The sequence below is a fragment of the Amaranthus tricolor genome, chromosome 15 (genome assembly GCF_026212465.1).
Source record: "Amaranthus tricolor cultivar Red isolate AtriRed21 chromosome 15, ASM2621246v1, whole genome shotgun sequence".
Classification (NCBI taxonomy): domain Eukaryota; kingdom Viridiplantae; phylum Streptophyta; class Magnoliopsida; order Caryophyllales; family Amaranthaceae; genus Amaranthus; species Amaranthus tricolor.
The window spans coordinates 7,104,631-7,129,584 of NC_080061.1; the positions used below are offsets into that span (position 1 = coordinate 7,104,631).

The following is a 24,954-nucleotide window of genomic DNA, read 5'->3' on the forward strand; positions in this document are numbered from 1 at the left end:
AAGAAATTTATTAATTTTTTAAATAAATTCATTTATATGTGGGCCAGGAAAATAAAATCCCATGTCACATCATTATAGATGCATTTGAGCTTAGCACAATATTTTTTCATGCAATGGAAATACCAATCTTACTTTACATAATTTCAATATTTGATTTTTTTACGTCATGTAACTTAAATTATTATGTCACCTAATATCAAATCTATATTAATTCCAAATCAAGTTAAAAAATATTCTATATAAATTTAATAAGTAAATAAGATAATGGGTGTACTTTTAATTTTTTTAAAACATATTAGCACCTATAAAAAGGTTAGGAGGAGTTCATACTACATGCAACAAACTTTTAATCACATTGTTTTGTTTTTCTCCCATTTATCTAAGTAATTCTTTTCAATAATACTTATAAAAATTTAGATAATAAAAATTTAAATTTTAAAAGATAGAAAAACGTAGTTATGTGGAAGCTTAAAATAATGGAAGGGAAGGATCCATTGTTAGTAAGCATAAACGATCATGTTGGTCGACAACATTGGGAGTTTGATGAAGAAGCCGGAACATTGGAGGAACGAGTTGAGGTTGAGAGGGTAAGGAACGAATTTAGTAGTAATCGTTTCAATATGAGGCAAAGTGCCGATCTCCTTATGAGAATGCAGGTAAATACTTTATTACTAATCTTAAACCCTTAACTACTTTATTTATTAACAGTTGATTTATACGGTTACTTTAATTAGACCAGTTTAATAGGCCGGATAAGGCAGGCCATGCTCTACTTTGGCCAGGCTTTATGGTCCACCCCGGCCCGACCTGACCCATTTAAAAGTAGACATTTGTTAGATATGGTCTCATCGTCACAATAGATTCATCAAATCCAACTTTAATAGCTGCTTACTTGCGTCAAATAATCATGTTTCTGCCAATATTTGGGCAAGTATTTAGGATATGGTCACACGTTAAGTTACGAAAATGGAGGACAAAAAGTGAGTTCTTTCATCTATCTTATAATACATTATCTTCATCATCACATTTTCTAGTGAGTCATAAACTCATAAGTTTAAGGCCCGATCCGTTGAAAGACCAACTAACATAGGATCGGGCCCGGGTCTGATGGGCCCGCTCCATTGCACACCTAATAATCATAATTGTTATACGTAACATTAAAGACCAACTAACATAGGATTGGGCCCGGGTCTGATGGGCCCGCCCCATTGCACACCTAATAATCATAATTGATCCCACCAACATCAATAAACACCAGGCAATTGTTATACGTAACATTAAAGAGAGGCATTGACTTTTTTATGGTGTTAATTATTCAGTTGAGAAAAGAAAAGCCAAGGCTGCCAATACTCAAAGGCATAAAATTGAAGGAAACTGAGGAAATAAGAGAGGAAGCAATCAACATAACATTAAAGAGAGGCATTGACTTTTTTTCAAGTATTCAGGCCCATGATGGTCACTGGCCCGCTGAATCTGCCGGCCCGCTTTTCTTCCTCCCTCCCCTTGTAAGATTTTTCAGTCATTACCAAATTTAGCAAGTCTAGTAGTACTTTAAGCTTATTGACATTATTCATAATGATTATTGACACTACATCGTTTAAGCTTATTTTATATATTGTAGCTAATGTGTAAGAAAAAATACAGTCAAGTAAGATCTTATTTGAATCGTCTAATCACATGTTTTCATGATAATAATTTTTTATAATTTTTAGACGTCTATAATTCAATATATAAACGATCAAAATAACACATCGGATTGCGTAAAAAGTCGAATGTAACAAGTATAGTGGAACGAAGGAAGTATGAAACTGTCTCACAATGAGGCAAGCAAGCACATATATATAATTAGTCTATTTTATAATTGATCACTTCTAAGATTGTAATTGAGTACTTTAATGTTATAAATAATCACTCTAAAATTATAATAAGTGATCACTGTAAAATTGTAAGTGATCACTTTAAGATAATAAGTGTACATTAAATTAGTCTAATAGATATAGTCTCATCGTGAGACTGCTTATCTTTTAAGAATTTATTTATTACATTAGATAATACTTATGTTATGCACAATTTTTTAATAGATTATTGGTTGTATTTATAGAAATAATAAAAGTCATATTATCAAATAAATACAAAATAATATAATAAAATCATCATTTCATTTGGAGGGTAAAATTTTTCCTGAGAAAGAAATATATTTAACTTTGGAATAGATGATGCACCAGTATTTATCTTAGTGTTGTTTTAAAGAAGATTTTCTTTTGTAGGCATATTTATAGGTGTTAATTATTTGGGATTTTGGGTTGAGTTAAAATCAACAATTATTATTGAAATACATTTATTTTTTAACCATATGAAAAATACAATATTTAAATATATTATTTCTTTCTATTCTAATTAAATGTCATATTATCTTATTTGGTAATAATTTTCCCTTTAAGAATTTTAGAATGTAAAATTATTGTTACTAATATTCAAAATTAAATCTAGTGATATTAAAGTTTGAAAAAAAAAATGAATTTTCAGGTGATAGCCTTACATATTACTGGGGCAAAAAATACAATTCTATCTCAAGAACACCAAAAAGAGATAAAGCGTTACATTTACAATCATCAGGTAAATTTGAATATATATATATATATATATATATATATATATATATATATATATATATATATATATATATATATATATATATATATATATATATATATATATATATATATATATTAGTTTCCTTTTTTTCGATAGACGAAAACAAAGTATTGTGTTATCGAGCTACTTTTTGTGAGTTATCGTCTCTCATTAAGTCGTTGAGACTACTTTAAAACAAGGAGCTCATATGCAAACTATTGACAGAATCGGGATGGAGGATGGGGACTTCACATAGAAGGACATAGCACCATGTTTGGTTCAGTAATCAGCTACATCGCCCTACGTCTGCTTGGAGAAGGGCTTGATCGTAACGAGCTTGCGAGGGCTCGTCAATGGATCCTTGCTCATGGTGGTGCCATTGCCATCCCTTCTTGGGGCAAATTTTGGCTCACGGTTAGTCAACATTCAACATTCAACATTCAACATTCAACACGGTTAATTAATATTCATATTTCTTTTAGGTATACTCGGTTTGTCTAAGAGTTGTAATTTTCGTTGTTAGGTACTTGGAGTGTACGAATGGGACGGGTGCAACCCCATGCCCCCCGAGTTTTGGTTACTCCCAAAATTTTCACCTATACATCCAGGTACTCATTTACTTAAAATAGGAGCCCTGTAGGCTGTAGGGTTTCGGCCTTTACAGTTTACTTTCGCAGTCTATTTTTATTTTTCATAATTTCTTCGCTTCTTAACTTTTATTTTTACCTCATAAAAGAAATTATTTTGGTGTATAATTGCTAATTAAAAATATATGCATGCAGGGAAAATGTTGTGCTATTGTAGGTTGGTGTATATGCCAATGTCCTATCTGTATGGCAAGAGATTTGTAGGTCCTATTACGCCACTCATTCAATCACTTAGAACCGAGCTTTATACTCAATCTTATCATCACATCGATTGGAACAAAGCTAGAAATACATGCGCTAAGGTACACAATTACATACAATGATACAAGTATAATTTAATTCATTACTATTACCCGGTTCTAACAACAATCGAGTTTTATATCAGTTACAATAAGTATCAACTTTCCCAGACAAGGTTATAGAATTATATCTCATATATAACTCTTCCTCATAATCTAAAAACATACAGCTCGTCTGCATGTAGTCACTTTAAGACAGTAAATATATATTGGGTCGGTCCTAAAAATGATTTCATCATAAAATCCTCTTATTTGAAAATTTGTAAAACAAATTCTTGTATGAGATAGTATCACTAGAATACCGACATAGGTTATAATTAAGATTTTATTTTATTTATGTGATTCTTGAAACTAAAATAAGAAATTGTATGAATTGTAGGAGGACCTTTACTATCCACATCCATTAATGCAAGACATGGTATGGGGATTCCTACACCACTTTGCGGAGCCAGTTCTAAACCGTTGGCCATTCTCAAAGTTGAGAGAGAAAGCTATGAAACTGGCTATGGAGCACGTACATTATGAAGATATTAATAGTAGATATCTCTGCATTGGTTGTGTTGAAAAGGTAATTTCTTTAGTGCACTAATTATTTGTTGAACCCTCAAAGGCAAAGTTTATATTGGGCCCACAACAAGGTCAAAATTAGAATATAAAAGTTAGAGTTATTCTTGTAAGATATCGTTTTTATGTGAGACGATCTTAAAATAAAGAACTTATATGATAATAATTTATATTAGTTGGATTATTCAATTCAAACATAAGACGCGTCTCACGGTGAGATCATAGACCATAAAACATAGACCATAAAAATAGACTTTGAAAATAGGCCAGGTGGCCGAGCCCCTGTCGGCTATCCATGTGGCTTTGCCACTGTGCACTAGTCGTGAATGATCCACATTAGTAAGATCACAAATTATTGTATCAGACAGTCTCATCTAAGACACGCCACATACATGGGTTAAATAGCTTAATTGCCTAAAGAAACAAATTGTCAGCATATCGATTTTTTGTTTTGAGCTTGTCTCACCGTCTCACCGAGAGACGGTCTCTCACAAGAATAACTCTAGTATGTTATAGTCTTCTTTGGGTCAAGCCCGCACATATTTGTTTTTGTCACCTTACCAAAAGCTCTCATACAAATTATCACATAAACTTGATATACAGGTTCTTTGTTTGATTGCTTGTTGGGTGGAAGATCCAAATTCAGAAGCATACAAGAAACATTTAGCTAGAATCCCAGATTACTTGTGGCTTGCTGAGGATGGAATGAAAATGCAGGTAATTTTTCATTTTCAACTTTAGATCTAATTTTTAAAGAAGGGCGCAGAGTAAAAATACATAATATTTTATAGGTTTTATTTATCTTATTTTTTCAAAAAATTAAATAAAGCAAAAGTAATATAAATTAATATTAATGTCCCTTGATTTAGAGGTCCTAGAACCAAAGCTAAGTAACAGGGCCGTTTAGTAAATTTTTAGGATATTTGTATCAATTTTATTTTATAGACTCTAATAATTTAAAAAAAAAATTCAAAATACCATATCATGATAAAATATCTCTATTAATTAAACTTACTATCCAATTAGGCCCCTATTCAAAATACCATAATAAATAAATATATTTGATTATTTTTTTCACTTAGTTACTCTCGTGTAAAATAGTATACATGTATTTACAATAATTGAAACAATAAATAAAATAAGTTTAAAATAGATTTGTGAGGCCCCTATGATAATGAGCCCTAGTGCTATATACTGCTTTGCACATTCTAATTGACAGTCAAATGGTGGTCGGAGAACAGAGTTTTGGATGCCAAATGTGGGATGCAGCCTTTGCGGCTCAAGCAATTTCTTCGAGTGGTCTCATACACGAGTATGCAACCACACTTAAAAACGCACACGATTTTATAAAAGCGTCACAGGTAATAATTTAGAGGTATTCATTAACGTTTAAATTGAATAGCTATAAGAAGCTAGATCAAGTAAACAAACAATTGAGTAATAGGTTGTGGAGAATCCAATTGGGAATTTTGAGGAGATGTATAGACATACATCAAAAGGTTCATGGACCTTCTCAATGCAAGATCATGGTTGGCAAGTCTCTGACTGCACTGCTGAAGGCCTTAAGGTACGTAGTACGTACCTATGAACTGTATTGTGTCGTGTTCAGGACGGTTTATAGAATTTTTAAAGGCTCTGAGTGAAAATTAAATATAAATTTTAATTTTGATCACAAATGTGTACGTCTATTTTTTAAGTGATAATAATAAATTACTGTTCTATTTTTATTAAATAAAATATTAATTTGTTTGATTAATTTAATTAAAAAGGAAAATACAGCAAAATAATAATACCACTACTTTTTTTACAGAAATAATAGAACTTAGTTACGTAGACTGAATAATTGTCAATGAAAAAAAATCAAACACTGATTACTAATCAGAAATTAAAAGAAATTGTATTTTTAATATTAATTAAATTAAAAATCGGACATATAAAATTTTTAGGCTTTTTAAAATAATGCGCCCTAAGCCATCGCTCATACCGCTCATGCAGTAGAGCCGTATCTTGTCTTGTTGTGTCCATGCTCTGTCTAGTCGATATAACATGTTTTTTTTGAGTTAATATTACAGGTTTTAAAACTAGCTGAAAGTCTAACTTTTCAAAATGAAAAAAAAGTTCATGAACAATTCATTTCGTTGGCCGTTGACATGTTGGTGCATCTTTTTCCAAAAAAGTCTAACTAATAACTAAATTTACCAAACATTTTCATTGACAGTTGACTTATACAACTATATTAATAACAACTTAAAAAAATTATCAGATATGCTGATCAAACAAGCTAATTAAATTATATAACAATTAATGCTAACAAGTAACAACGAATTCCAAACACCGACATCATATCATAAAATTAAAATAAATTGTAAATATTAAAATTTTGTGTTTTAATTTTGTATAGACTGCACTAATATTTTCAAGAATGTCCCCGGAACTAGTGGGAGAGAAAATAGAAGCACATCGGCTATTTGATGCAGTAAATGTCATTCTATCTCTACAGGTAAAATTTTATTAATTTACAGTCACACATTAAATTTACGGGAAGGTTATAGTAAATAACTGTTATTTGGAAGGTTAACAAATCACCCTTATATGGTAAGATTTAATAGTGTAGGAGTTTAGTTATTTTAATTTATCTTTTTTAATTTTGTTTATTTTATTATTATTTTTTTTATCTTTTAATAGTAATTTACAAATTAGGGTGATTGATTAGAAATTTTTATTAAATTTACTGCTACTGAATCTGATGGCATCTTTTTGTATATAATAATGCTTCATTTTCAGAGTAAAAATGGTGGATTTCCAGCCTGGGAGCCCCAGAGAGCTTACAGTTGGCTTGAGGTACTATACTTAAAAGTTTTGTATAGACTTTAGCCTATATTAAAATTAAAAAATAAAAAAATATTAATAAAAATGCATAATATTTTAGTGCGGATTAAATTTACACATACAAGACTTATTAATACTTTATTAATAATTTGATGTAATTCTTTCAGAAATTCAACCCTACTGAATTTTTTGAAGATGTTTTGATCGAGAGAGAGTAAGTTCCTTTTTCAACATATCCATTTTCTGTTAATTAATATTTTACTTTGTTATCGGATATTTATAGAATAACAAATTCTATTTACGGGGATGTTTGTCAAAATAGTTTACCAGATAATTTTAGCAAATTTTCATACATTTATAGGGTTTTGTGGTTAAACTAAACAATGCTAATGTTTGATAAATTAGCTAATTAAAATAACTTATTATTATGAATAAACTGTTTTTGAACAAGCAGCTGGTTCAAAATCAGTTGTTCAAACAAATTAACAAAATCAACTGATCAAATCAACCACTATAATCAGCTATTATCTACTAATTATCAGCCATTTGCCAAACACCCCATAAGTATGACATATTTGTCTTTTACCTTCTTGAAATTCAACCAAATTATTTTATTAAATATGATGGTATGATATGATTTGATAATTATGTAATTAAATTTTCGCATAATAAAATATACTTACTTTGGATTTTTCCAAATTATTATACTCATTTCTCCTTTTAAATTTGTTGCATAACGTAAATTAAAGTAATTGTTTTTGTATTAGGTATGTGGAATGCACATCTTCAGCAATCCAAGGTTTAACACTCTTCAAAACGTCATACCCTGGACATCGAAAGAGAGAAATCGAATGTTGTATTGCCAAAGGACTACATTACATCGAGCAAACTCAAAACCCTGATGGTTCTTGGTAATTTTTTTATATTTTTTTATTTGCTCTTTTATATTGATAATAAACCCTGATATAAAATTATAGCTTTTTTTTTAAGTTAGGAAAAATTGACATTAATAATCAAATCTTTTGCTCGTCCGCTGTCAATAATTTCACTTTTAGATTAAATCTAATAATCCAACATTTGCTCTTAGTTTGCTATGAATAATCTAATCTTTATTTTAGTTTGCTGACAACATATCCTATTATTACCTAATATTAGTAATTTGGTATGCTATGGATAAATATATAACAAAGGTTAGATTATTAAAAAATAATTTAAAGGTGGGATTATTCACAGTAAATGGGAGAAAGGTTGGATTATTAGTGTTAATTTTTCCTTTAATTTATCCTTTTAAGATCGTAAGTGATTAATATAAATGATTACTCTAAAACTATAAAAAGTGTTCATTTGAAAGTCATGAGTGATCATTTGAAGACAGTAAGTGTACATTAAATCAGTCAAATAAAGATAATATCATGTGAGATTGTCTCATGTTTAAAATTTATTTTTTTATATATTTTGATGTTTTAAATTGATTACAGGTATGGTTGTTGGGGAATTTGTTATACATATGGAACATGGTTTGGCGTGGAGGCATTGGTAGCTTGTAGGAAGAACTGCTATAATAGTGTTGCATTGCGCAAGGCTTGCAATTTCTTGATTTCTAAGCAATTGCCTGATGGTGGTTGGGGGGAGAGTTACCTCTCTAGCTCTCACAAGGTACCTTTTTTGCTTTTATTGTTGAATAATTTGTGAATTATAGTTTTAATGTTTATTTTTTGCGAATTACAATTACTAAAATATTAAAGTTTGTAGGTTTAGGCCAAAACACAAAATTTCGACCATTTTGGTGGTCGGAATTTTAGGTTAAGTGGTCGGAGTTATGTGTTTTTGGCCTAAACATAAACTTTGATATTTTGGCGGCTGTATCAAAAAAAATAAAAATAAATAAAAAAAATTGAAGTATGTAATTCACAAAAATACTAAACTTTAACGCTGTAATTCGCAAATTATTCTTCCATTTATAATCTCTTACAATAAATTATTCTAATGAGTGAGATAGTACAGTACGCATGGAATTCAACGCTTTTTCTTAATATCTTAACCAAAATGATGAAGTATATAACATATTTTAGGGTTTCAATCATTAGTTTAATTAAGTTTTACTTAAGTTGGTTTCTTGACATGGTACGAGAAGCCAACACGACAGTTGCATCACAATTTCGGACCTCGTCCACCTTCATTTCAAGTGAAAATATTTAGCAATATGTATGAGGAGCTTATGTGTTGCATCCATACTCCTAATCTAAACAGCTCTCGTGTGTGTGGGAGGTGATAGAGGATATAACATTGAGTATAAGTTTCTAAATCACATGGTATCAGAGCCCAACATGATGTTATATTATAAGTTTGAATCTCATAGTACTTATATTTTATATTTGAAACTATGGAATAGGTTTACACAAATATTAAAGGGAACAAGTCAAACTTGGTGCAAACTTCATGGGCATTGTTATCTCTCATCAAAGCAGGATATGTAAGTATATATTGAAAAATTTCTAATCAATTACTGTAATTTATAAATCATTACAAAATATAAAAATATGTCTTAAATTTCTTAGGAGAATTATTATATAATTATGAATTATCCTAACTTTATTACTGAATTCTTTAATTTATGAATGCAACAGGGAGATGTAGATCCAACCCCTATAGAACGAGGGATAAGAGTATTAATCAATTCACAAATGGAAGATGGAGACTTTCCTCAACAGGTAATTTTTTGGTATATGTGCAAGTTTGTAATCGATTTTTCTCTTGTATGGGTCTAGTTGTGTGTAAGTCCGAAAATATATTCATCAATTTCCTCTCCTCTTAGTCCATACGGATTACTAGCCTAAAAAAAAAAAAAAAAAAAAAAAAAAAAAACTAAATTATTTGTCATTTGTACTTGGCATGTCAAATTTTGATGATAATGATTGAATTTATAACAGGAAATCACAGGAGTATTCATGAAGAATTGTACACTAAATTATTCATCATATCGAAATATCTTTCCAATATGGGCTCTTGGAGAATATCGTCGAATACAAGTTGAAAAATGAATTACATTTAATCATTATGTTATGTTATATACAAAAATTGTACGCTACTTGTCATTTAGTTTATATTTGTGTCTTGATGTTGAATTAAATATTTTTATTATTATAAATATAAATATAAATTAAGGAAAAAAACATTTTCCATTCCATTAAATGTTATAACTTATAAGGCTATAATCTTCCAAAATTTATCTTTCTCATTTTTCTTTTCTTAATTATTACTCTCATTTTCTCTTTATATGTAGAAGTATTCTCTTTGTCTTTTTACGTGTCATAGTCATGTATTTTTATAATTTAAAATTTAGAATTATACACCAGATCAAAGATGTAAAATTATAATAATTTTTCATTCAAATAATTTATTAGGTATACCAATACCATAAACTAAAAAATTCCATATTATATATAGCAAATGAATAATAAATCAACATCTATACCAAAATGTAAATCTTTATGATCTACCTATGACCTACAAAGAGTTGGTGTTGGCATCAAAAATCCAATTAACGAGATTTACAATATTCAACAAGATTAATTATTTACACAAGAAAAAAATGATGTAGCACAACCAAAAATAAATCAAAACAAAATATATATCTCGAATTTGCGATCACTTCCATGGACGTACAATTAACGTTTAATCTCTATATCATTTTTGTGGTGTACGTATACATAGCCAAATAATTTTTAAAAGATCGAGCAAAGACAAGGCAAGACGTGATGCAACGATCATAACATGTGGTCATCATGATGTACATACGTACGTACATTAATTGATAAGCACAGTAAAATCATGTGAAGCGGGTCTAGAAGAGTTTCGTGAACCGGGTTCAGTACTATCACAAGTAGAGTAAAAATCATCCTCTAAATCAGGATCATGAAGCTCTTGAATCTGATCACAAGCCTGATTGATATCCAACCTTTTATCGACATTACTTTCACAACAAGCCATACCAATATTTAGTAACTTTTGCATTTCCCCTTCACAATTCCGAGTTGAATTCACGTTTTTATCGAATCCTTCATTTATAACTGAACGTACCCAAATGGTCATATCGACTTCAGTCCCATTTTGTAAGTACGACGATGGAAATTTACCTGTTAGTACTTCTATTATCAAGATTCCGAGTGCCCAAACATCGGTTTTTTTTGTGATACGTCCATTGTTGAAATGTTCGGGTGATTTATAGGCTACCATCATTTCTTGTACACTTTCTTGGTTGATTAGAGGGATTAAACCGTAATCACTGATCAATGCATCGTACGACGCATTGATTAGTACGTTGGATGACTTTAGATGTCCGTGGGGTGCGACTAAACAGGCAAGTTCTTTGTACAAGTATGCAAGACCTTTTGCTACTCCTTTGATTACCTTTAAACGTGTTGGCCAATCTAAGGTTGGTTTTCCTCGAGTTTGGCCTGCAAATATATTTATTAATTAATTATTAATTTTTATAATATTAATGTACTCTATTAATTATCATTATCAACCCAATATCCTGCTTAAAAACAGGGTTTGGGTAAGAAAAATTAACGAATAATTCATATACGTATCCCTCTAGAGAGAGGACTAGAGAAATGTGATAATTTTACCCCTAAATAGTAAAAACCCTATACGGAGAGAAATATAAGTAATATCGTTTAAATTGATCCTTAGTAGAAAGCGCATTTCTTTCTTTTTAGCTACAACCAATAAATATCATAAACAACATTGACCCTAAATAAAAAATCGTATACTCATAATTCAACTGAAACAAAACCCGATTGAAAACAACAAAAACATACTTCTTTTCTATAATTAATAAAGAGAGAAATTAAGAGAAAAAGAAAATACCATGAAGAAGAACAGCAAGGCTACCCTTTTGAATAGGATTAGTAATAAAAAGTTTCTCTTCTTTTCTATAATAATAAGCCAAAAGTGGAAGCACATTAGGATGATTTAACCTCCCTAATCTTCTCATATGTTCTTGAAACTCTTCTCTACCCACATTATTCATTTGCTTAAACCTTTTTACAACCACAGCATTCCCATCATTAAATGTTGCCTTATAAGATGATCCAAAACACCCACTTCCCAATATCTCTGCTGCTGCCTTTAACAAATCTGGTAAGTCAAATTTTGGCCTATAATCCTCCCTTACAAATGTCAATTTCCCTACACTTTCGCCTTTCCGACCACCACCACCATTACCACCGCCACCACCACCATTCGAGTTTTCGTTAAAACCTTGGTTGCTGCCATGTGTCGATGTCGCCGCCGTCCATTGTTTATCTGATCTAGAAATGTTGTTGTCTTGATTGGTTTTAGTGCAGTTATTGGTTTTAAGTACTAATATGATTAGTAGAATTGCTAGAATGATGGCTACTGAAACACCAGCTGCAATGGCTGCTATTGGGACATGTTTGTCTGATATTTCTGATTCCGGTTTTGTTGATGTTGATCGGTCTTCTGTTTGGTCCTCCATGGATGGTCCATTTGGGTTGTTTGTGGATGGGGGTGGTGATGATGAAGCTTTTGTTAGTGGAGGTCCATACAGCTCTTTGTTTCCTATTCAAAACCCAATTACATAAAACATTAGGCCAATGCAAACTCCTTTGTGAGACGTTCTGAGATTGTTTCAATTGTACTTGTTTATGTACATTTAGTCTATTACACTATAAAAAAAAGGTTTAATTGTGACGTAATTTTTTTGACACTTCCTGCAAGTGTCACCAAATATTTTGTTGGCGTTTGACAAATGACATGATATTAATACCTTATATGTCGCAATTGGCACTATTATTTGTAGTGTTAAAGTGATGCATTAGAAGAACAATCTGTTTTGTATGAGATCGTTTTACCAAATAAGTCCATACAAAAGGCCCATTAGTAAAAAGATCATTAAGAAAATAATGAAAACTAAATTTCCACTTGTATAGAAAGCTGTTTTTTTTAATAGTTTAGGTTGAACAAATTAAAATAGTCTCATGGTAAGACAACCTCAATAAAGAATTAGTCTTAGAAAAATGGAATAATTATATGGTACACTCTATCATCAATAAAATATTGTGTTAGTTGCTAAATGTCATGTGAAGATGTATATAAGGAAAATTAAGTACCAGCATACTGCAAAAATAAGGTCGTATCATATCAATTGGTCGTATTATAAATTTTTAAAATTTACCAAACCAATATTATATCCATACTGTAAAGGTGTAAAAATACCATATTTTTTACGTTGTTTAAAGCGATATTTCATAGTTTAGATTGAAATTCGGCGTATAATAAACGCATCATCCCGTTACCATATTACCATGAGAGTCACTCGACTAGAAAAAAATTAAAAAAAAAAAAAGCAAAATCAGACAAAATAAGACAAAAAATTTAATAATTAAGGCAAACAAGATGATCAAAAAAATATATAAAGCAATCATAATTCATAAAGGCCAAAATAAGAAACAAGACGAAGGTGAGGAGGCATAGGTATAGGCGTACACACATTATAATATAAAAAATATATAAATGAATAAAAAAAATACCTGAAAAAGCAGTAGCATCAAATTTAGCAAGGGTACTTGGAATTGGACCTTCCAATTGGTTATTAGAAACATTAAAAGTTTTAAGAGATGCACTTGATTTAAGATCAGGAATAGGGCCTTCAAATTGGTTACCTTCAAGATTTAATTCCACAATCTTTTCCAAATCAACTAAAGAAATTGGAATTTTACCATTAAATTTATTATTCTCTAAATAAAGTTTTCTTAAACGTCTCATTCCTTGAAAAGCATTCGAAGAAATAGATCCATCAAATTTATTATTCGACAAAAAAAAAGCTTTTAAAGGTCTTAATTTCCTAAAATCAGGCAAGGGCCCACTAAAACTATTATTCATAAAACTTAAAGATCTTAATCTTGATATTTCTGAAAGAGCATCTATATCAATCGATCCTGATAATTCCATATTTTCAAGTCTTAATCCCCAAATATTACCACCTTTAGAGCATATTATACCAACCCAATTATTCTTACTTCCATAACATGGTCTACTTTTTGAGGGATCCCAACTTAAAAGGGCATTTGAATCGTCCTTTAAACTTTGCTTGAATTTTAAGAGGGAATTCTCATCTTCCAATGATGATGATGCACCATGAGAAATGGCAATATGAAGAAAAATAATAAAGACGAAAATAAAACTATAGAGATATAAATATCGCTTAAAAGCCATTAAAAATTATTGTAAAGGGCAGAGATTTCTAACTCCGCCCTTTACAAGAATTATATTGATGTGATAAATTTATGACCTAAGACCTCTCCTCCAAAAGAGATAGGTCAAGGGAAAATACATTAATTTTGAGGGCATAATACAAGAATAATAACAAGAACAAGAACAAGAATTTTTTTTTTAAATGACCAAGAATAGGAGAGAAAAGTAATTAAGTAAGAAAATGAGGAATTAAGACAATGAAAAATGATAATGTTAATGGTTGAGTTTGGATTGATTGTTTTCATTTTTTTTTTTTCCATGAATATTGTTGTGTATGTAATTGTGTTCATAGAGAGATATTCTCCTAGCCTTTCAATTTAACACTAAATTACACTTGTATATTTTGGCTATTTATGAGTAATTTTTTCATTTTTATAATCTCAACTTATATCTAGTGACAATAATAAATTATTACTAATTAATATGGTTACATGGAATTATAACTTCTAATATATGTTTAATACATATGATTTATATACAATTCACATATATTTATTGCTTTTATAATGATAAATATTTCTAATTTTAATTTCTTATTAGTTATACATATCCCTTAGGGATATAATGAATAATGAATATATCATTTTTCTTAAATTTTTTTGAAGGGGTCATTTTTTTTTAATTTATTAACATTTTAAATGAAAATAAAAAATTTAATAAGACATTTGAGTATACAACAAATTTTATATAATTCTACTATGAAAATATAACATTTAATAACAATGACTTAACAAAAATCTTGATACACATAATTAAAAACAAAATTTTTCATAGCCATTTGATCTTAGCTATAAACCGAATTATGAACAAAGTCAATAATTATTGTTTTGGGGTCAAACGATCCAAACCTTAAATCTGAACCACCTCAAAAAGACCCCAAATAGAAAAAATTCAAAAAAAAAAAAAAAATAATCCCTAAAATTTAATCAACTTATAGGCCATTTTTATCTGAAAAAATCCTTTATAGATGTGGACGTCATTGCTAGCGTTCTCATTTTATATACGTTTTTAATGATATAAATTCATCACAATTTCAAAAAAATTAAAAAATTCTAATCAATAACCGTGGTTTGCAAATCATCAAAAAAAGACAAAAAAAAACAATATTAAAATAAATAAAATTAAAAAAATAAATTAAAACAATAATACTCTCACCCTATCACATCCTACCACATAAGAATGATTTATTAATCTCACAAATAACCATTATTTATTAAAAATTTCTCATTAACAGACTAGAGTAAATAATCCATTATTTATGAATTGTGCTTGTCAATTAATTCAGTCACTTTCTGTATCAACCTTTGGTTTTTCTCTCTAATACATAGTGAAACATTATTGATTTAAGTATTGAAGAGACTTTTTGGGGTGACACCAGATCTGGGGCTACTGATATTGTTTGATCATTTTGTAGGATTGAGTTTAGTATACAGGTTGTAGGTGTAAGGTGAGGTTTATACTTTTGTCTATACTATTAATTATTTGGTTTTCAAAAAATTACATATAAATTATCTTGTTTTTAAAATGGAATATCAAATTTTTTAGATTGGATAATTCGAATCGTATGATTATGCACACCCCTATTAACAAATGAGTCCAAAGCACTTTTTCTAGAAAAAAAATCCTTAACACATGTTTAGGCCAAAAATATAAAATTCCGGCCTCTTCACTTAAAATTCCGAACACCAAAATGATCGAAATTCTATGTTTTGGCTTGAACTTGCAAACTTTGATATTTTGGTGGCTGTAATTCACAAAAAATAAATATTGAGGTTGTAATTCGTAAAAATACTAAACTTTAAGGCTGTAATTGGTAAATAATTTTAAAAAAAATAAAATTAAATGTAAGTTTCACTTATAAGTAAACCAAAACTTTTTGGTTGCACAAAAAACAAGTATTGTTTCAAGATAATATGACTCATTGAAGACGACGTCAAATATTAATTTTATTTCAAAGGGTTTTGAGAATAAATTATATAAAATAAAACATATATGATGTAATAAATACAATTGCCCACTCATTGAATATTTGAAATAAAAAAGGTTTTTTAATGAAAAATTAAAAAAATAAGTTTGCTCTTGAAATTATTCTCAAAATAATAAGCATATCTGATCTGAGCCTAAGGTTAGGACTTATTTGTTATCACTAACAACAAACAAGAAAAGAACATGTTAGAATTAAAAAAAAATTAACCATGATTTTGTTCGTTGTTACTAACAGCGAACAAAAAAAGACAAAATTATAAATTGTAAACAAAACAAAATAAATCAATGAGCATTGTTGTGCTATTGCTTCTTTCGGTTTTATAATTGCGAACTATCCCTTGATTTTTTTTTTTTTGTATTAAAAAGTATGAGACTATTTTTCTTTTGTTTGTTGTTACAAGCAGTGAATTAAATCATGATAAATTTTATTGTTGGCTATTTTGTAGCATTGTATATGACTGTGAGAGTCATTGCAAGTAATTTTATATATTTATACACCACCACATTTTTTTGCTATTTGTTTTTTCAAATTATAATGCACAGGGATATTAATTTTATGGGTGTGGATACTAACTAGCATCTTTCTATGAGTCGGTATACTGAATATGATCATAATACTAGCTAGCATCTAATTAGAATTTTTATTTATTAAAAAGGAATGCTAAATTAAAAATAGGAGACTTAAAGAAGCACAATAAAATACATTATCATGATTTTTATAATAATTCTATATGGGTAATATATAAAATTAATGATTTATCAAAAGAAAATAAGGTTATCCGTTAAAAGAGGAAAAGCCTCGATGTTAAAACAACATTCTCAATTAGTTTGGTATTTGAACCTCCAATTCAATTTAGAAAATTGTACGGTTGTAAAAAAGGGTTAAAGAAAGGAAAGTAAGAAATATTGACATTGTTTATCAAAGAAAAAAAAAACTCAAAGGAAAAAGAGATTTAACTCACTTTTCTGAGAGTCAGAATTGATTAATTTATCATTAACGTTATAAACTTAATTTTATAAGATACTCTTCTTAAGGCAATCTCCTCTGCGTCCTCTATTCGCAAGATTGAGGCGCTGAGGAGATTGAAATTGAGAAGAAGAAAAAGAAAAGGAGGAAAAGTTTGGTATGTGTGTTTGTTGATAACCTGAAAGATTGATAAAGATTAAAAAAAAGTAAGAGAATCAAAAAAAAAAAAAGAAAAAAGAAAATGTGGAATCAACAAGCCCAAGCCCAAGCCCAAGCCCAATCCCTATCCGGGGAGGTAAAGAAAGATGGTGTAGTTGCTGTGGCAATTGATAGAGATAAAGGAAGCCAATTTGCTTTAAAATGGGCTGTTGATAACGTCCTAAGCAAGGGTCAAACTGTTACCTTGCTCCATGTTAAGCTTAAGCAATCTACAAATGCCTCCCAATGTATGTTATTTAATAACTCCTTTCGTTCTTTTTTGTCGTTTTCATTTTAAATTTTCAAATTTTAAAGTTACATTTTGATTATGAATTTTTTTCATATAGAAGAGATATTAATTTTTATTAGACTTGTTTTTATATATTTTTTAAATAGAAACTTTTTATAAATTTTAAAAATTTAAAATTAAAATTATTTGAGTTTTTAAGTTATTTTGATTAAGAATTCAAGACATCATCAAAGGGCAAAGCAACACTCAATTATACATATGTAATAAATTGATTTATCTTTTATTTTTGTATCATATATGTTACACAATTTAATATTAATATAGTTTTGAATTAAATTACTTGAACCATAAACTGAGCATGCTTATTGCTTCTTCTGTAGATTTGACATTGGTTATGAATAATATTTTTTCTTTAATTCTCAGCGATACATTTAACTTACATTTTTATCTCATTCACACATTTATTTTACTTTCCCATAAAATATATTTTTTTACAACTTTCTTAAAACTTTCTTTTTAGGGGGTGTGTTCTAATTGATAGTAAATTTCATCATATTTGTAATGATAGGCTTGTCAATGTCAAATAATATTGGCAATATTTTTTTAGTTATTTTTGTGAGAGATGTCTCTCGATGAGACGATCTCAAAACATGAAATCTATAAACTAATAATTTGTATTATTGGACTATTTAACCCATGTATGAAGCAAGGTCTGACACTCAGATCATCTCATACAAGAATTTGTGTATTTTCTTAGGTTGCTATAATACTAATATTTACATATATACTTTTTTGTAATCTACAATCTAATACATTTTTGTGTTGTTGATTTTGCAATACAAATACATATATACAGCTTCACCTTCAATTGTCTTCTCTAGTGTGAATAATGAAGATGTAACTAGATCTGTTAAGTCTTATGGTGAAACTCAAGCTCGAGAAATTTTCCTTCCTTTTCGATGCTTCTGCAGTCGTAAAGATGTTAGTTTTTCCGATCTTTTCCTATTTTAGTATTATTCTCCGTTTTTTTATAGCTACACTTTTCTATTTTATATAGAATTTTTAAAAAGAAGTGTAGCTATTTAAAAGAAACGACAGACAATATTACATAATGACACCTCGAATTAGACTAGTCTAAAACTTATTAACTTGTTCATGATGTCTTAGGTAAAATGCCATGAGGTTATATTGGAAGATAATGATATTTCAAGAGCTTTGATTGACTATTGCAATTTAAATGCTATTGAGGTCATGGTAGTAAGTCCTTCAACAAAGAATGGATTACTAAGGTAATTGTACAATTTTAATGCAACAGATGATATAGATGTGGATGTCGATTAGTTTAGTCGGATGAACTATGTGCGGTAATATCATTACATATTGGGTGTTTTCGTTAAAATGATTTTTAGTTAGCTTTTTGATTAACTTTTGGCTTTTGAGTTTTTGGCTGGTCAAACAGCCAAAAAAATTTTTAAAACATCTCCATAAGAGTTGACTTAAAGAGATTGCTTAACAGTTAACAAGAAAGTCTAATACTACCAATTCGTCAAACAAGTCAACTGAACCAGCAAACAGCTGCAGTAAACAATCGATTGACAACTACCTCCAATATTGAATTTCGTCTATAGCAATGCTCGTGTGATTCTTTATTAAGCGAGAAAAACGACATATTTTGTGACTAATGCACCTTACCCTCTATGAAACAGAAGGTTCAAGGGGCCAGATGTTGCAACAAATTTGATCAAGGGTTGCCCTGAATTCTGTACAGTGTACCTGATATCGAAAGGTAAAATGGTATCTGTTCGATCAGCCACTCGGCCAGCCCCTATACTTAACAGTCGAAGCCCAAAAGCGAGCTCTCCAAATGTTCGAAGTGCAAACAATTCCCCATCGTTTCGTACTAGTGGTGCTGGTGCTTCTAGAGGTACTTCGCTTTCTTACAGGTTCTAAACAAGCATCTAGGCTTGTCCTGCATACTGCTTTCTGATTTCCAACTGTTTTGCTTGGCCGAGCAAAGTGAAACGATGTGGAGTCTAATGAGTAATGACTCAAGTTAAATTTGATAATTCACCAACTTTACTTTGAGATTTTATCCATTACACGTGGATAGATCCGCCATTATACATGCTCGTGTGTGAGTGACCTTTAGGATGAGGCTCGTTATAGGTCATTTTAGTCGAGATTGATATGTTGTTGGTTTACTACCCAATATAACTTAGTGAACGGTAAAGGTGTTCATTCGGGTCATCGGGTTGTTTTTAGGTTAGGTATTTCGGGTCGGTTTGAAATCGGGTTTCATGCCATATTGTTTTTTGCATAATTGTGATTTATTTTTGAAGTCGGGTCAAATCAGTTTTGGTTACAAGGTCGGGTAAATTTCGGGTCATCATGTTTGTTTTGAATACCTGACAGGTATTGGTTGAACGAATATACTAAAGATTATATGAATAATCGAAGAACTATAAATGTATGGGTTGATCAAGAACGAAGATGAATAGAACTCTATACTATTGTTAGATTAATATAAAATGGATGATTGTTCATGTTTGATTCAACAGACAGGGAAAGGTCACCATTCAATCCTGAAAGGTTTTATGAAGAATTGGAAACAAATACAATCAGGTTTGTGCAACAATAATATCTCTTCGTTTGGCTTACGATATATGATTCCGTTATGCAAATTCATCGAGTTCAATCGTTTGGAAACAGGTCGCCATTTACTCGTGGACGAGCAGCAAATGGAAGGGCGTATGGCGAAATTGGGATGCCTGAAAGTGATATATCATTTGTGGGTTCGAGTTGGCAAAACAATGAAAGAATAAGTGCTGATCTCCCATCATATGAACGTACTTCGTTGGATATAATGGATTATGGACATGGATATCGAATGTCCGGTGCATCTGATTCAGATCGGTTAAGTATTGGCTCAGCACCCGAAAGAAGATCATTAGACCAAAATGCTTTAGTTGATTATTCAGGTCCAACTCATAGCGGGTTCTCATCATCTTCTAACACGGTACATAGATTTCATCATAGCTATAATCTTAAAGTAAATATGAACAATAATCTAACATCGATTTCTCGAGCTGAGGGCTTCATTGGCTGCAACCTTTTTATCTCTTTTGATAAGAGTATGGCCTGCAGTCATTCAATCCTCCTAAGTTCCAGATCATAGCTTTTATGAGCAACATATAATGAATATGATGATGATGAATAATCTAACATTGAAATTTGTCTTGAATAGGAGGATTTTGAGACTGAGATGAGAAGATTAAGACAAGAACTAAAGCAAACTATGGAGATGTATAATGCAGCTTGCAAGGAAGCAATACTTGCAAAGCAAAAGGTTTTAACTTATTACTCATATTATCTAGTCTTTGTTCATTTGAGATTTTTGATATTGCTAATGATAGTAACAGTTTTTCTCAAAACATAACACGTCACCGGTTATGATCAATAGCAATCTCAAAGGATTAGAGAGAGTATTGATTAGCAACAAACATATATTTGAGGGTGTTCGGAAAATGGATTTTTTTTTTCTTAGCTTTTGGCAATTTTGGAGGTCAAACAGTCAAAAAAAAAAAGTGTTTGATAAATAACTTTTAAGCCACTTGAAATCAGATGTCAAGCCAAAACCAAAAAACTACTCATAGTAGTTTTCACATCGATTTTTGGCCTTTCAAACCAAATTTTCATAATAAGAAGCTAAAGCCATCAACTAATTTTACCAAACATCTCCATAACAGTTAGCTTAACAGCTAGCATATCAGTCAATACAACCAACAGGTCAAGCCAACCAATAGTCATTTGCCAAATAAACTCAGAAATCGAAAGTTTATTTTAAGCTAATGGTCGAATTAGACAAGAAAAAAACTTTGATCAACATACTTTATAATAACAGGCAAGTGAACTTCAAAGAACAAAGTTAGAAGAGGATCACAGGTTAGAGCAGGCACGTTCATCTGAAGAAGCTGCGCGCGCAGTAGCTGACCAAGAGCGAGCGAGAACAAAAGCAGCCATTGAAGCAGCGGAAGCAGCGCAAAAGATAGCCGAACTTGAAGCACAAAAGAGAATTCATGCTGAAAAGAAAGCAAACAGTGAAGCTGAGGACAAGAAGAGAGCTCTTCTAGCTTTGAATTACAATGATAATAGGTACAGAAGATATACCATTGAAGAGATTGAAATTGCTACTAATAACTTCTCATCAGCACTTAAGATTGGGGAGGGAGGATATGGCCCTGTTTATAAGTGCACATTAGATCATACTCTTGTTGCCATTAAGGTTCTTAGACCCGATGCAGCACAAGGAGAATCGCAGTTTCAGCAAGAGGTATACTTCTTAAAAATTCAGTGGCGGGGTCAAGATTTTAACTAAGGAGCCATTATATAATTTATGGTGGGATCAGGGCACTCCTAAGGCCCAATGTGCGTCTGGCACCACATAAGTTACATAACACAAATTTTTGTGAGAGACGATGTCTCTGAGAGACCATCTCTAATTGGGTTGGCCCATAAAGGAAATGTAACCTAAAAGTAGGCATTAAGCTTTAATAAACTAGGCCTGAGAGACGTCTCTCAGAGATACCGTCTCTCAGAAGACTGGCTGATTACATAGAAGGTGTCGAGTACATTCATAAACTATGTTATCCAGACTCTTCATTTGCTTTACGTACCCGTGTCCGATCGTTGATGTTCGGACATTGGTATGGCCCTTAGACACTTCATTTTAAGCGTAAATTGAATATTTAAACGTATTCGGCGCTTGGACACTTACTAGTACCCGACATCAGTACCCGAGTCCAAGTAACATAGTATAAAACTCAGAATGTGTTCTTTACTAAACTCTTTATTGCAAACACAATCTCTTGTAGGTTGAAATCCTAAGTTGTATAAGACATCCAAACATGGTTCTCCTCTTAGGAGCATGTCCTGAGTATGGTTGTTTGGTCTATGAATACATGTCAAATGGAAGCTTAGAAGATTGCCTCTTCAACAGAGGAAATGCTCCACCACTTCCATGGCAGTTAAGATTTCGTATTGCTGCAGAAATCGGAACAAGTTTATTGTTTCTTCACCAAACAAAGCCTGAGCCACTCGTTCATCGTGACCTTAAACCAGCAAACATCTTACTTGATCGAAACTACGTGAGCAAAATCGCAGATGTTGGACTAGCAAGGCTTGTACCACCATCCGTGGCTGATACTGTAACCCAATATCGAATGACTCAAGCAGCCGGGACATTTTGTTACATCGATCCGGAGTATCAACAAAGCGGAATGCTAGGGACTAAATCTGATGTTTACTCCTTGGGCATCTTATATTTACAGTTGATTACAGCCAAACCAGCAATGGGTTTAACACATCATGTACAAAGGGCAATTGAAAGGGGCACCTTTGAAGATATGTTGGATCCTTCTATTCAAGATTGGCCTTATGAAGAAGCCTTAGAATTTGCTAAACTTTCTCTTAAATGTGCTGAGTTAAGAAGAAAAGATAGACCAGATCTTACACAAATATTACCAGAACTCAATAGATTGAGAGAGTTTGGTGATGACAACACACCTACCTTCATGCTTTCTCCTATTCATCCTAGCATGTACAGGCAAAACCAGTATACCACAAATAGAGTAAGTTTTATATAGCTTATTAAACCACCATATTATAACCCGTGTCCATACTCGATGGGGCCAAAAAATTATAGTTTTTCGGACTATAGCAAAATGATACATTTATCATGTACACTTCTTATTTATGCGAAATTGCAAATGATGTTTGCTATTAAAGGAAATCAAAAACAACCTCTTTATTTTTATAAAAGCAAGGTTGCATACAACCGACTAGAGTTGTCCTAAATGGGGATGTACCAGACAAATCAGACTCTCAAGATATTTACATATATTCAAAAACACAATTAACCCGAACTGAGATATACCCAAGATCCATTCTCGATTGGACACCTTTACATTTGACTCCCAAGCCCTGCCTAGATGAGAGTCTAGGCCAGAGCGCATTGGGATGATGAAATGTTAAACCACCGTATTTTAAGCATTGGTTGTAAATTTGTGTTTTAGAGTAGTTCATTTGTAGCATTGCTTCTATTTAAACAAGAAAATTTACACAAATTTAATTGATTTGATTCACATATAAATTTAACTCATATCTTTTGTGGGTTCAGTTTTCACAGGATGTAATAAGTGAAAGCACATCAAGAAGCTCAGAATTAAGTAGTGGAAGAAGTCCAAGAAGTTCACCATATTTATCAGAAGTTTCATAGTAACTTTCCCTCCATTCAAATTCAAAAATCACTATAAGAATTGATCAATTCTGAACTCACTTAAGAGATGAGATCACCTAGCTTCTTCTCCTAGTCTCTCTAGTCTCTTGCCCCAAATTGAAGCTTAAAAGGACAAACAAAATTAAAAGGAGCGTGAGTTATTCTTTTTAGTAGTTATACTTCTCTCATAAAACTCTCGCATAAAAAAAGAAGTACAGCTATTAAAAAGAAAGATGATAGTGTATATGTTATAGAATCCATGATGATACACAATTACATACATGGGAGAAAGGTGTACAATTTTCTAAATAATCTCAATAGTTGAATGTCATATAATCTTAATTTAGATTTTCTATTAGATTAATTTTTGAAATGAAATTTCATCATCCTTTTTATTCTTGTTTGTTTTGATTCTTTGTTATTGGTGTCATAGCGAACTGAATTTATTTTTTGGACAAATTACACCATTCATTAGACTAACATCTTCTCATGTGTTTTTTAAAACAATATCTAATTATTTATTCATCAATCTTAATTTATATTTAAAATTTTAATTTTTAAGTTAAAACATTGTCAAATAAAATTTTGTTTGATTCATTTCAATGTAAGTTATATTAATAACGCTTTTTTATAATTTTTAATTACGTAGAATTATAAATATTAATGATTGTAATGGTGCATTTACATGTATGAATGAAAAGATGTTAGTAAAATGGAGGGAGTGCAATATTAAAAGTTTCGCGTGATTGACTAAAAGTTATAAAAAAATTAGTATTAATTATAACAATTTTCAAAAATTAATACTCTTGTTTTTTCTAATTGTTGCTATTAAAGGAATTGTTACAAATTTTGTCACATTAGAAAGAAAAAATATGGTATAATGTAGAATTTCCCAATACTAATTCAATTTAAACTTCAAGAAGCTAGAAGGATTTTAAAGAGATAGAATTACATTGGGTAAAAATATTAGGGTTTGATGAGATTGAAGAGCTAGTTGTCATTATTGAAACATGAAAGTTGGATAA

The 24,954-nt window shown here is 30.7% G+C and overlaps 3 protein-coding genes across 4 annotated transcripts; 2 read left to right on the forward strand and 1 right to left on the reverse strand.

The window, feature by feature from the left end:
• Positions 1–458: 458 nt before the first annotated feature.
• LOC130800896 (lupeol synthase-like) lies at positions 459–10,056 on the forward strand. Of its 2 annotated transcripts, none has more exons than XM_057664621.1 (18): positions 459–656; positions 1,320–1,505; positions 2,527–2,616; positions 2,860–3,048; positions 3,158–3,242; positions 3,417–3,583; positions 3,960–4,148; positions 4,748–4,861; positions 5,386–5,505; positions 5,589–5,711; positions 6,546–6,644; positions 6,929–6,985; positions 7,141–7,187; positions 7,741–7,884; positions 8,452–8,629; positions 9,366–9,450; positions 9,605–9,684; positions 9,904–10,056. In XM_057664621.1, the coding sequence occupies exons 1-18, from the start codon at positions 459–461 to the stop codon at positions 10,012–10,014; spliced, it is 2,262 nt and encodes a 753-aa protein (XP_057520604.1). In that variant the 3' UTR covers positions 10,015–10,056. The 2 variants fall into 2 exon arrangements, with proteins under 2 accessions (XP_057520604.1, XP_057520603.1); XM_057664620.1 differs by having other exon boundaries at positions 9,366–9,446; positions 9,601–9,684.
• Positions 10,057–10,504: 448 nt separating this feature from the next.
• Positions 10,505–14,308, reverse strand: LOC130801434 (pollen receptor-like kinase 1). The gene is made up of 3 exons (XM_057665291.1): positions 13,531–14,308; positions 11,846–12,559; positions 10,505–11,430 (listed from the first exon to the last, which is right to left on the reverse strand). Exons 1-3 carry the CDS (start codon positions 14,213–14,215, stop codon positions 10,781–10,783), a joined length of 2,049 nt encoding a protein of 682 aa, XP_057521274.1. The 5' UTR covers positions 14,216–14,308; the 3' UTR covers positions 10,505–10,780.
• Positions 14,309–17,139: 2,831 nt separating this feature from the next.
• Positions 17,140–24,315, forward strand: LOC130801643 (U-box domain-containing protein 52-like). Its single transcript, XM_057665524.1, has 10 exons — positions 17,140–17,653; positions 18,512–18,636; positions 18,823–18,944; positions 19,362–19,579; positions 20,214–20,277; positions 20,365–20,671; positions 20,900–21,001; positions 21,557–21,985; positions 22,527–23,282; positions 23,831–24,315. Exons 1-10 carry the CDS (start codon positions 17,449–17,451, stop codon positions 23,927–23,929), a joined length of 2,427 nt encoding a protein of 808 aa, XP_057521507.1. The 5' UTR covers positions 17,140–17,448; the 3' UTR covers positions 23,930–24,315.
• Positions 24,316–24,954: the final 639 nt, after the last annotated feature.